The following is a 13626-nucleotide window of genomic DNA, read 5'->3' as shown; positions in this document are numbered from 1 at the left end:
CAGGAGATTAACAACCACAATATAGAGATGGCACCTACAGGTCATCAGAGGAAAAGAAAAATAACCCAACTGAAAAATGTGCAAAGAATATAAATTAGAAATTCAGAGAAGTAAAATGATTAATAACTTTATAAAGAGGCCGTTTAACTGTAACAATAATCAGGAAGAAAAAGCAAATTAAAACCACCATGCGAGCTCATTTTCACAGGTAAGAACTAGCAAATATGGCCATTGGCGATTCCCCCCACAGGATGGCCTCTCACACACTTCCAGGGGCAGTGTCACCTGGCACCTGCCTGGAGAATCCTCCCACCCCCATGCCTAATATAACTTTGCCTAAGCAGTTTCCCCATCTCTAGAGCCAGACCATCTCAATTCACATCTTGGCTCTGCCACTTCTTCTTCTTTTTTTTTTTTTTTTTTTCTTTTTTTGGGCTGCTCCTGTGGCATATGGAAGTTCCCAGGTGAGGGGTCAAATCAGAGCTGTAGCCACCGGCCTACGCCACAGCCACAGCAATGCAGGAACCAAGCCACGTCTATGACCTACACCACGGCTCCCAGCAACACCGGATCCTTAACACTTCACGAGGCCAGGGACTGAATCTGCGTCCTCATGGATCCTAGTCGGGTTCATTAACCACTGAGCCTCAACGGGAACTCCCTTGGCTCTGCCACTTATAACCTCTTCAACAATGGACAAATTATTTAACCTTTCTGTGCCTTGGTTTCCTCATCTGTAAAATGGGGATAATAACAGCACCTACCTCAGAGGGTTTCTAGGAAGATTAAATGGGTCAATTCCAGGAAAGCATTTAATAAGGGCCAGTAAGTGTCTGTAATCATTATTCACTATTACAACTATTACACTTTTTTGCTATTATTTGTCCTACAGAAATCCTCGTACATGTGCCCAAAGAGGCATAAATAAGGATGCTCACTGCAATGTTGTTTACTATATCAAAACAAAAAAACAAGCCTGGAGGCAAATGAAATAACATTATTAAGTAAATGCTGTAGCAAAATACATCACTATTTTGCTTCCATACAATAGCTTCCAACTATTTTATTTTATTTTATTTTATTTTTTGTATTTTTACCATTTCTTGGGCCGCTCCCGTGGCATATGGAGGTTCCCAGGCTAGGGGGCGAATCAGAGCTATAGCCACCGGCCTACGCCACAGCCACAGCAACGAGGGATCTGAGCCACGTCTGTAACGCCACAGCAACGAGGGATCTACACCACAGCTCACAGCAATGCCGAATCCTTAACCCACTGAGCAAGGCCAGGGATCGAACCTGCAACCTCATGGTTCCTAGTCAGATTCATTAACCAGTGAGCCATGACAGTGGAGCCATGACCACGGCTTCCACCTATTTTAAAAGAAGCTTTCCAAGATGTATTGTTAGGCTAAAAAAAGTGAGGCGCAGGAAAACGTTTAGTATGACCCCATTTATATAAAAAATAACCCCCCTAAACTCTCTATGTATATATGTTTCTGAAACAATACACGTATACTAACATGTGGACATCTGGGGCAAGGAGTAAGTTGAGGATGGGAAGAGGGGAGGAAGGAGATTTTGGAGTTTTTCCTCTTCGTACATGTTTGAGTTCCTTACAATGGGAGAATATTTATAATACATGTGCAACTTTACAAAACAAGGACAACATGCACAGTAAAACCCTTATGAGTTGAGGTGAAGAAACATTATCAAGGACTGGGCCTTCGGCGAGGTGGGGGATACAGGATGGGGAGAAGGGGAAAGTGCTGAGCGTGGGAACCAGGGGTACGAGGCATGGCAGTGGGAGACCCTGTCCACCTCCTCCCAGGGTGCTGACATTCCAGACCAGTAGCAATATCCACCTCCCTGAAGAGTCCCAAAAGATCCACCGATCTAAAGGTCAGGGGAAAGACTGGGTAAGTTATGGGCCAGCCACTAAAGGATGCACTGAACAGCCATTAAAATCACGCCAGAATAGTTATAGACCTAGGAGGTACAAGCTGCAAAACTGCACAACCCTATTTGTATTTGTATATGTGAGTGTGTGTGCATGCACGTGGGCACACATACACACTCAGAGCTTTTAAAAAAAAAAAAAAAGTGAAAGGATATGGTCCAAAATATCAACAGTGATTATCTTTGGGTGGTGGAATTATAAATGATTTTTTTTAAGTTTTCTTTGTTCTTTTCCAAATTTGCTACAGAATACACTCTTAGTGTGTTATACAAGGAAAAATCAAGTAATGACAGAAATTCCTAACCAGGCCACCCTCTGAAGAGCCTTCTTTCCTCTCTGTTCAGGTTTTTTGCTGGATGTTGGCTTGACAGTGTTCTACTCTCCTCAGGGTGGGAAGCACATGGGGCTCCAGTAGGCCTGGGAAGGGCGTCCAAGGACAGCTCCCTGCCCTTGAGACTCTTGGACTCCAAAGTCAAGAATTCTGCGGGCTGCCTTCATTCCCTTCCCGCACAGATAAGCCTTTGAAGTGAAGCCTTAGCCCAGAAGCCTGATAAGAAGGGAGGCTCCTAAGGTACAGCCCAGCACCTCCACCCCACTCCCGGCTTCGCTGGCCACTGTGCAGGCACCTTCCCAGGGCACCCTGTCCCAATCTCCCCTCTGTCTGGACTGCACCTCCCTACCTCACCAGTTAGAAAACCCCAACTCGAGCTCCAAGGCCCGCACCAATGCCACCTGCCTCTGCGGCTTTTCCCAACATGAACAGAGCACTCTGAGTGAGGTTTGGTATCCAAGGTGCCCAAGCTGAAAGCCTTGCTCTGATCTGTACTAAGCCTTAATGAGTTGCTCAGCTGCTCAGTGCCTCAGTTTGCTCATGTGTGTAATGGGGTTAGAAGGGCTCTGGGGCGATTATAAGAGAAGTGATCAGTGAACAGTAGGGCAGCATAGGAGCCAGTTGGTGGCAGGCGTGATGGAATCCTGGAACGCAGGGGCCAAGTGACGCCCTGCTAATGAAATACAGTCATCAGGTGCCTCTGGGAGGCCGTGTGGGAGCAGAAGGCTGGACTAGGGCCCAAGGAGACAAAAAAGCACAAAGATACCGACCACAAGATGCTGTGGTCCAGCTTAGAGACAGACACCCTCGAAGGCCACAGCCCTGGAGACTGGGAGCAGGAGTCTGGCCCTGCCAGGCACAGCCAGGTAAGCAAAGAACATTTTAGTTAATGCTGAAGAGGAGCAGGTTCTCCAGGTAATCACATAGCAAAGGGGCACCCAGGTTAAAACCGCAGCCCTCAAATAGCAGGTACAAAAGAAAGAAAAGCCATATAGAACGTTTCCAGCATGACAAAGGTCTGGAATGGCTAGAACATTTGGCAAATGTGAGGGTTTCTGGATTGAGGACAGAGATGGAGGGAGGGACAGCTCACTCCCCAGGGGCCAAACATATTGGGCTTTGCGATGGAGAGCTCTGTGGGTTTCAAAGCAGGGAAAGGACAGCATGAGGCTCACAGTTCTGCAGCTCCATCAGGTTGGCAAGGTGGGAAATGGGTTGGAAGGGAGGCGGGGAGTGGTGGGCAGTAATCCAAGCACCCTCAGGAGTGGGGAGAGTGACAAAGATCACAGGGTGGGCTGGGGCCTTTCATGGGCAACAAGGTTCTGGTTGAATGAACACAGGAGATCACCTCTGAGAGTTGTCAGCACAAACAAAACAAGGAAGTCTGGAAATCGAGGTCCTTCTCAAGCACCCAACTGCGACGCTGGGCTCCGTTTATCCATCCCTGTGGCAGATGAGCCCTTTCTTCCCACTGAGGAGATGGATTCTGTAAGTGACAGATGTCAGCCAGCGGCATGAATTTAAGAGGCCCCAGAGAGGGTCAGGAAGCTGAAGCTGATGGCACCTTTTGCCACATGGCAGCCTGGGACTGTCCAGCCTTGCAGAGCAAGGCAGTTTGTGCCCAAGCAGCCAGGGAAGAGACAATGAGACTGTTTCTTCCTCTCCATGGTGCCACTGTCTTGACACTGAGGGCATTGATGGGCTGGTTACCATGGGAACTTGAGCTGCCGATCCCATCCTATGGAGTGTGAGGCTCACTCCCAACGCTGATGGCTGTTCATCCCTGTTTTTTGCAATATTGGACAGAGGGCCTTATGCCTGCCACCAGGCCTTCAAAACTCTCCAAGAGCAGGGGCACAGGATCTCGGGAGGACCAAGTACTTAGCAGGATGACAGGACCCCTGGGGTCTGAATCATCTACGGTGGGCTCCAGGGCATAGCTGGACCACGGTGTGTAGCTGACCAGAACTAGAAGCAAACTAGAGCATCATGGGGCAGCTCCTCCCCACATGTAAGCACAAATCTGGGAGGGGCCAGCCTGCGGAGTGTGACTCTGAGAAGCCAGGGATTAAGATAAAATATGTGGGTAGAGATGTTCAGTCCAGTGACATTCAGAGGCGAGAGTCTGACTTTGCTGAACTTGCTTGGTCATAGATGCTCACCTCCTTCCCTCCTCTAAGAGGCTCCTACAGAGCAGGGGTCACATTTTACTCATCTCTGAGGGTCCAACACCAGCACAAGCACACAATAAACACTGGCTCAATAAATGAGTGCTCTGGGCCCCAGGTTGGCATTAGCGAGATGGCAGAATTGGGCCTGATTTCAGAGAGCAGCCAGACGGCTGAGTGTGGACTTATAGGGCCCACAAAGTCCAAAGCCCAGTGGCAGAAACAGATAAGCCAGCAGACAATGTCAGGATGATGGAAGTGTGGGAGCCCCAAGGGTACATCTGTAGGGCTGGGGAAGTCAGGGCAGGCCTACAGATGGCCAGGAAGGATAAGGAGTTGGTCAGGTGGGCGGAGGACAGCCATTCTAGGCAGTAAGAACAGCATAAGGAAGGCGGAAAGGAAGCAGATGCATGAAGTGAGGGGTTCAGCAGTGCTGGAGCTGGGGTGGGAGCAGAAAGCAGCAGAGGGGAGGGGGCGGGAGGGGACAGGAGGGGCCTGCAGCGGCATGGACAGGTGAAGGGCCCTGCCTGTGCTGGGGAAAATCGAGGGACCTGAGAGCCATCCAGGAGGCCGAAGAGAGAGCCTGGTTATGGACAGGATGGGGAGGCTCAGGAGCAGGTGGAGACAGCAGTGACTTCCAGACCTTGAGCTTAGGGTGGATGGCGGCCCCCTCTGTAGATAGGAACACACAGAGAGGAGGAGGTTTGCCGCAGAGGAGGATCAGTCCAGCCAAGAAGATGCTGAGTTTGAAGGACTGCATATGGCATCCTAGGAAGGGGCTGGGTGTTCTCCCTCCAACATAGGCAGCTGTGAGTAAGTCTCAGTGCTGATGAGTGCCAGTACAGACCACTCAGGACACAACAGGCCAATGCCAGCACTGCACGTGGACATGTGAGCCAGGGGGAGGGAGGGGGGAAAGAACGGCTGGCGGATCCATGTAAGCCCATTTGTCAGTGGCAGCAGAGAGCTGAAATACTTTTCTGCCTGATGGCTTAGCCTTGTCTGAGACACAGGGATGAGTTTCCTCTGCCAGAGGGGATGACTGATGGTGATGGCAGGTTGGAGGGGAGGGCTTTGGGCCCTGGCCTGTCAGTCACCAGTTTGTAATCTGGAGCAAGTCACACTAGACCGGACCTGAGGTCTCCTCACACTTAAACAGGCCTGGTGACACCTGCCTGTAGGTTGGTACGAGGCTCCCTGGGCAAAAGCACCCGCAGGGGATCAGCTGCCAGGCGCAAACACATGCCAGAGCCTCCAGTCAGAGCCTCCAGTCAGCGCCAAGGCCAAGCCACAGTCTGAGATGGAAAGGAGATGGGCACTCATGATAACCACAGCTCAGAAGACCTCCACGTTCAGGATGCTGGGAAGGGGAGGCAGAGGTGTGTCAGCTGGGCTGGGCAAGATCAGACGAACTACTTTTTGGAGGCAAAAGCTGTGCAGAGGCTCAAAGGCCCAGAGGAGCCAGCATGTTCCCCAGAGTGTGGACAGTCCTGCAAAGTCCGAGACCAGGGAGGAGGCCTTAGACAGTCTCCAGGATGTTCCACACACACAAGAGCTGTGTGTTTCTGATATGACCCTTGGTTTCTGCCTAGAGAAGCTCAAACCTTTCCAACTGACCAGACAGCTGAGCCAGCCACTGTGGCCTGGTTCTTCGTCCCCCTTGGACACTGTGCATTACAGCTCAGCTTCACCCACAGCCCCAATGACTCATGATGGCAGTCCATCAAATAAAACCCTGTCCGCTTCGATCTGTCACCATATGAACACAAACAGGGAAGGTCTGATACTACACAATTGGGTTCACAATCCCAATTTAGTTTATAGCCCTGGTCCCAGCTCACACCAGAACCCTTCCCTTTCCAATCCCAGGCCAGCCATGAGCATTGCTCCTGGTTTAGAGCAAAAAAGCAAGTCAGCCTCCTGCTAAACATCAATACCGGAGACCTTGGTCATAGGTGGCTGCTCTTCTGGGCTTCCCCTTGTCCCTTCCAAGCCCCAACACTCAATAAGTTCTGGCTCATTATTTTAACACCTGGCTAAAGCTTCAAATTGTTTGGGGTTGTTAAGAACAAGCTGTCTGCAGAATCACAATTTTCCTCTGTTGACAAATGAATTACGAAGGCCCACCTGAAATTCTGGGCCAGGTATGTTCCATTCAGTGGCTATTTTAAGTAAAACTATTTAAGGCAAGTTCAAAATCATTTAAGACTCTTGGACCTTGTAGGGCCCTGGCAGCCAGCTTGCAGTTTTACATTCAGACTCAGAACCAACAAATTAGCTCAGTACCCCAGGCAAAGCAAAAAATGCAAGCACAAGTATGGTGTCGAAGTGCTACCCTTAAAATAAACATCACCCCAAAGAGCTGCGGATGCTGAGCTGCTGTGATTTGGTTTGGCACATGTTTTGTTGCCTTCCTTTTCACGTAAATGACTTGTCTTTTCTTGATGTCAGCAATGGCGAAGGTAAGAATGTAGGTTAAAGCGAGGGCCACCTCTGCCACAAGATAACCTAAAGGAGAAAGAAGCCTGGCAGACAGAAAGGCAATGCCCGGGAGTGAGGTTTCTGGCTCTGAGTCCAGCTCTGCCCAAATATCCCTGTGAGCTGCAGCCAGGCATTCTGCTGCCTTGACAAGTGCATCAGCCCCACACGGGATGTCTAAAGCAGGGCCTTCTCACCCTAGGCCCGCAGGTACCTAGAGGTCCCCAGATGGTCCAGGAGCACCATGATATGTGTGTATGATGTGCATTTTTCTCTTCTTTCCCCCTTTTACATTTCATGTGTATCTGTGTGTGTATGTGCACAAATGTAGGTGTACGTGTATGCACATGTGTATATACATGTATTACATATGCATGTCTGTATATAATGTATATATTACCATATTTAATATATTCTGACACAAAGAAAAATGCAAAAAAACATAATTTTGATAATTTTGTATATACTTTATGTATGTTATACATACATATATGTCTATATAGCATATCAGGAATTAGAACACTGCAGATGAAGTGTTAAAATTTCTCTCCCCAGTTTCTTTCCCCTCATTCTCTCCCTTCTCAGAGGCTACTATTAAGTAGAATTTGATGTGGATCCTTCCAGCCCAAGCTTCTGTGCTTTTACGACATGTGTAAGCATTCATAAGGACTATAGGATGGCTTAGTGTTTTTCAAAGTTTACGTAAATACTATTGTGTATCCGCAACTTGCCTTTTTCATTCAACATTGTTTCTGGCATTTATCTATGAAAATACATCATAGTTAGTTTACTCATTTCTAGATACTGTTGAGTACTCCATGGTGTGACTATTTTGATTTATTTCTCCATTCTTCTGCTGATGGATATTTAGGTTGTGCTTCTCCCTGTTTAAAAATGGCTCTGTGGACATTCCTGTCCAAGTCTTCCAGTGCACTTGTGCAAGAGTTTTTCATCTAGTAGCCAACAGGCACATGAAAAGATGCTCAACATCTCTAATTATCAGAGAAATGCATATCAAACTACAGTGATGTACCACCTCACACTGATCAGAATGGCCATCATTAAAAAAAAAAAATCAACAAATAATAATCCTGCAGAGAAAAGGGAACCCTCCCACACTGTGGGTAGGAATGGAAATTGGTATAGCCACTGTGGAGAACAGTATGGAGTTCCTTAAAAAACTAAAAATGGAGCTACCATATGATCTAGCAATCCCACGCCTGGGCATATGTTGGGAAAAGATGAAAACTCTAATTTGAAAAGCACCCCAATCTGCATAGCAGCACTATTTACAATAGCCAAAACATGGAAACAACAAATGTCCATGGACAGATGAATAGATAAAGAAGATGTAGTCCATATACATATAATGGAATATTACTCATACGAAAGAATGAAATTCTGCCATTTGCAGAAACATGGATGGACCTATAGATGATGATACTAAGTCAGACGGAGAAAGATAAAATATCCTATGACCATCATTAAATGTGGAATCTAAAATATGATACAAATGAACTTATTTACAAAACAGAAATAGACCCACAGTCAACAAACTTATGGTTACCAAAGGAGAAAGGGGGTGGGAGGGATAAATTAGGGATTCGAAATTAACAGATAGGCACTGCTATATATAAAATAGATAAGCAACTGAATAGCATAGGGAACTATATTCAATACCCTGTGATAAGTCATATAAAAAAGAATATGAAGAAGAATATAGATCTATAACTGAAAATATAGATCTCAAAGCCAAGATGTAGACTCGCTAATGTCATTTGACCTCAAATTGCTCTCTAAATGAGTTCCATCAGCAGCATGTGAAAGTTCCAGTTCTTCTACATCCTTGGCCACACCTGATACTAACACTTTCCCAGCTTGCCAATCTGATAGGTGTGAAATGGTGTAAGTGCCTCAAGCTGCATGGCCCCAATAGCTCCCAAGCAGGCTGGGCATCTTTTCTCACTTGGGTTTCCTTTTTACTCAATTCCCTATCCATAGACATTCCCATTTTTCTACCCAGCATTTATCATTTATCTTACTGCTTTATAGCTATTAAATAATCTACACACTAATCTGTTGTATTAGTACTTTTCTACTCTCTTATTTGCTTTTTAACTGTTATAATGTCTTTATTATACAGAACTTTTAATGGATCAATCTCTTCCCTTTTTTATTTGCTATTTCTGCATCTTGTTTAAGAAATCTTTTCCTTGGAGTTCCTGTCATGGCTCAGTGGTTAATAAACCCAACTAGGTTCTATGAGGACGCGGGTTCGATCCCTGATCTTGCTCAGTGGATTAAGGATCCGGTGTTGCCGTAAGCTGTGGTGTAGGTCACAGACGAGGCTCGAATCCCACATTGCTGTGGCTGTGGTGTAGGCTGGCAGCTATAGCTCTGATTCGACCCTAGCCTGGGAACCTCCATATGCCGTGGGCATGACCCTAAAAAAAAAAAAAAGACCAATCAATCAATCAATCTTTTCCTTTCCCAACCCTCTTACACTGCTAGTAGGAATGTAAATTGATGTAGCCACTATGGTAAACAGTGTGGAGATTCCTTAAAAAACTAAAAATAGAGTTGCAGTTATGATCCAGCAATCCCACTCCTGGGCATATATCCAGAGAAAACTATAATTCAAAAAGATACATGCACCCTATGTTCATAGAAGCACTATTCACAGTAGCCAAGACATGGAAATAACCTAAATGTCCATTGACAGATAAGTGGATAAAGAAGATGTGGTGCATATACACAATGGAATATTACTCAGCCATAAAAAGAATGAAATAATGTAATTTGCAGCAACATGAATGGACCTAGAGATTATCATACTAAATGAAGTACGTCAAATAGAAAGACAAATACCATATGATACCGTATGATATCACTTTTAAAATATGGCACAAAGGAACCAACCCACAAAACAGAAACAGAGTCACAGACATACTTATGGTTGCCAAGGTGGGGTGGGGGTGAGATGGATTGGGAATTTGGGATTAGAAGATCCAAACTATTACATTTAGAATGGATAAACAACAAGGTCCTGCTGTATAGCACAGGGAACTATATTCAATATCCTGTGATAAACCGTAATGGAAAAGAATACACACACACACACTGAATCACTTTGCTGTACAGCAGAAATTAACACAACATTGTAAATCAATATACTTCAATACAACAAATTTTTTAAAAAGAAACCCTTTCCTTTCCCAATGTCATAAGGGTGTTCCACTATAATTACACATTCAGGGCTTTCATCCTATCTGGAATTTATTGTTACAGAGTATGAAGTGAGACTGATCTGGTCTCCCTGGTCAGCTCTCTCAGCATCATTTACTGAATTGTCCATCCTTCCCATCCACTTGTACCTCTTCTGTTCACACACAAGCTCCCATGGACGCCTGCATTTGAGTCAATTCCACCGATAGACCAACCATCACCTGGCCAAGGCAGAACTGCCGTGATCACCACAGCTTCTGGGGTTGGAGGCACCCTCCTCCCCATCTGCCTTCTCAAAGTCGTCAGCCAGTATTCCAAGACCTTACTCTTCCATGTAAATTTTACAATTTCTTTGTGTGAGTTTATATTCCATACAAGAACCTACTGGTGCCTCAACTAGACTCCAATGAATTTACAGATTAATTCAGAGGGTCTATGACAATGAGCCCTCCCAGCCATGGACATAATATATCTCCCATTATTCAGCCCTTCTTTTTTTCAATAAGTCTTTAAAATGCTTCATCATTTTTCTTTAAGATTTATTCCTAGGTACCTAACAGCTTTAACGCTACAGTAAATTGTAATTTTTCTCATCCTCTCAGACATTGCTGTTGCAGGGCTGCTCCTGTTGATCAAGAAACCTGCTCAACTCTCTACTACGTTATAATAGTGAGTCTCTACGTTCTCTGGGATCACCTGTGTGGTTAAGTTTGTCACTTGTCAAGAGTGACGTTTGACTCTTCCAAATCTTTCTTCTTTTGCTGCATTATCTGGGACCTCCAGCATAATGATGAGTTGAGAAGCAAAAAGAGGCTAATGATGAGTTGAGAAGCAAAAAGAGGCTAGTTTGTCTCATTCCTGATGATGCTTGTTTTTAAATGGAGAGGATCCAGAGACTTTATCAGACACTGAAGGCGATCCAAGACTCAAAAAAGGTGAATGACCACTAGTCTAAATTACCTTTGCACCATATAAAATAAATGGAATCAGCTGCATGACAGAAAGCTAATAAAGCCATCAAGCCAGAACTTGAGTGCTGCAAAGACCCACAAGAAAAGCAGCGTTGGGAGTCAGGGCAGGTACTAGGCATAACACCAATTGTGCATTAAGGGTTTGGGGAAAGAGTCACCCAAAGGAGACCTGGAACCAGAGGATGTAGCAGGAGACAAAGTGTGTGGAATATAACTGTCAGAGGTGACACACACTTGCTGTGTGGACACAAACAGCTTCCACCTCTCGCTTCACCAAGGTTCACCCACTCATAAATCAAAGCTAATAATACCTACATCTTATTTATGAGTCACAAATTCTCCTGGCTGAAAAAGGCAAATAAGGTTTTTAAAGAGTTCTTATTGAGTAGGTAGAGGTTGGAACGCTCCAGGCCTTTTCCACATTAGCAGTGCACTTGGGGAAGGCGGGGAAGAAAGCTGGTTTTGGAATAAAGAGTAACAGGCCCTCCTTGAGTAATCTCACACTCGCACACACCCGCCTCTGAAACAGCTCATATCCCAAACCAACTAGCTCCTGGGTGTGTGAGTGGCTCCTCAGTGTCAGCCCCAGCAGCACGCCCACCAGGCTGAGCGACCAGGCTGTAGGAAGTCCACCCTGGCTTCCCTGGACCAAGCTGGGGATACCCGGAGATGCTCCCCAGAAGGCCCTGGGTGAAGGGGGTACGTGCCTAGAGGAAACCTTTCCCACAGGCAGAGAAAGGACAAAAGATGCCTGCATAAGCAACTCAGTGAGTCTCGAAGTTGTTTCAAAAATCCGGCAGGACCTGGCGGGGAAGGGAGATTTCTGATCCCAGGAAGGGAGCCCTGAACGGCAGTCACTGTGCCTCTCACTTGCAATGTCCAGAAGCTCACAGCTCAACTTCAGTTCCCCTCTGCTCCTTTAATTATAACAGCCAAAACCCAGGCGCTCTGTAATTTACCGGGCAGTGTAAGAGTCACTTTTAGCTGAAGACAAATTGCTGGGCCACCTGGGCAGAGCAGTGAAGTGTGGCAAGAGCCAGGGCCCTAAGCAAACAGGGGGGAGCAAGGAACCAACCAGAAAGACCCAGAGGAGCCCCTTCTCCGGTCTGAAGCATGAACTCGGGAGATTTAGGAACCACAGAGAGAATCAAAGCCAGTGCTACCTGAAGGCAAATCTTAAATCACAGGATGTTTGGAGAGACCTGAGCGGTCAAAACACACACACCAAAAAAGAGACACCAAAGGATGTGATGGGTTCTTTCAGACACTCTGACCTGCAGTGTAAAGTACAGTTCAAACGAGCACAATCTACTTTTCCAGAAGGGTGCACATCACACAGGAACTGCATCCACGCTGGAGTTAAGATGCAAAGAAAAGTCCTTTACATTAGGGCCGCACCACACTCTGCTGGCTTCTGTCACGGAGAATGATGAAACCAAATTTAACACTGCCTGGCAGTAGGGGCTGAGTTATGAGTGGTGCCTCCCTGTCACTACACTTGATCCTCTTAAGTGTGTAATCTGGAGATGTGTTCACCGCACCGACAGGTCCCCTGTGGGACCCCTCCACCGGCCATAAATCAAGATCAACCCCCGCCTCACTGCCACTCTTCAGGGTTGGGGCTGGAAAAAGGGGACCTGCCTCCAAGGTCCTTTGAAGGAATGCCCCCTTCGTGCCCCGGTGCCGCGGAGCCAGGTTCGGCGACGGGACGAGCCCGGTGGGTAAGGAGGACGGCGCCCACCACGGCGGGGCAGGTGTCCGTGCCCTCTTGCGCCGGGCCTGCGTGGGCGCCCCCGCCGGCCACCCGTTTGTCCCCACCGAGGGCCCCGCGCGCCGCGCTCCCGGGCAACTCCCCAAAGGAGGCGCCCCCTCGCGCCGCTCCCGCCGGCGGCCGGGAAAGTTTTGGGCGCGTGAGGCCGGCTGCACTCACCTGGCCCAAGTTGAGGTAGCCGTGCGCCGCGGCCACGCGGTCCGCCGCGGCCGGGCCGCCCAGCACTTGCACCGCCCAGTGGTTGGTGTAGACGGGGCGCGGCGGTGGCGGCGCGGAGCAGGCGGCGGGCAGCGCGAGCAGCAGCAGCCAGCGCCAGGGGCGCGGCGCCAGCGGCCGGAGCCCGAGCCCGCCGGCGTCCCCTGTGTCCGCGTCCGTGTCGGCAGCGGCGGCGGGGGCCCGGGGCGGCGGCCGGGGCCCAAGCGCGGGCAGCGCGCGCGGAGGCATGGCAGCGGCAGGCTCGCGCGGCGCCCGAGCGGCGAGTGCGCCGGGGGGGTGGGGTGCCGCCTTTTAAAGCCGCTCCGCGCCGGGGGAAGCGCCGCCGCCGCCGCCGCCGCCGCTGCGGGCGGGAGCGAGGGAGGAGGAGGCGGCCGCCGCGCGTTCCCGCCCGCGCGGCCCGGCGGCGCCGTGGACCCGCGCTCGGTGGCGGGCACCCCGGCCTTCGTGAGCCCTCGGCGAAAAGGTCCCTGGGGAACTTCCCGCACTTTGGAGGCGCTCGGGACACAGAC

At 48.4% G+C, this 13626-nt stretch overlaps 1 protein-coding gene across 4 annotated transcripts in view; it reads right to left on the bottom strand.

Moving 5' to 3' along the window:
* The window catches only part of PCSK6 (proprotein convertase subtilisin/kexin type 6), a 188360-nt gene extending 175000 nt beyond the window's left edge, over window positions 1–13360 (bottom strand). For all 4 annotated transcript variants that reach the window (XM_021098934.1, XM_021098945.1, XM_021098939.1 and 1 more), the window contains exon 1: window positions 13061–13360. In XM_021098934.1, coding sequence (XP_020954593.1) covers window positions 13061–13345 — 285 coding nt within the window. In that variant the 5' untranslated portion in view covers window positions 13346–13360. The remainder of the gene's footprint in view (window positions 1–13060) is intronic.

The sequence above is a fragment of the Sus scrofa genome, chromosome 1 (assembly GCF_000003025.6).
Source record: "Sus scrofa isolate TJ Tabasco breed Duroc chromosome 1, Sscrofa11.1, whole genome shotgun sequence".
In the NCBI taxonomy this organism is placed as follows: Eukaryota; Metazoa; Chordata; class Mammalia; order Artiodactyla; family Suidae; genus Sus; species Sus scrofa.
This window is presented reverse-complemented; position numbering and strand designations above follow the sequence as displayed.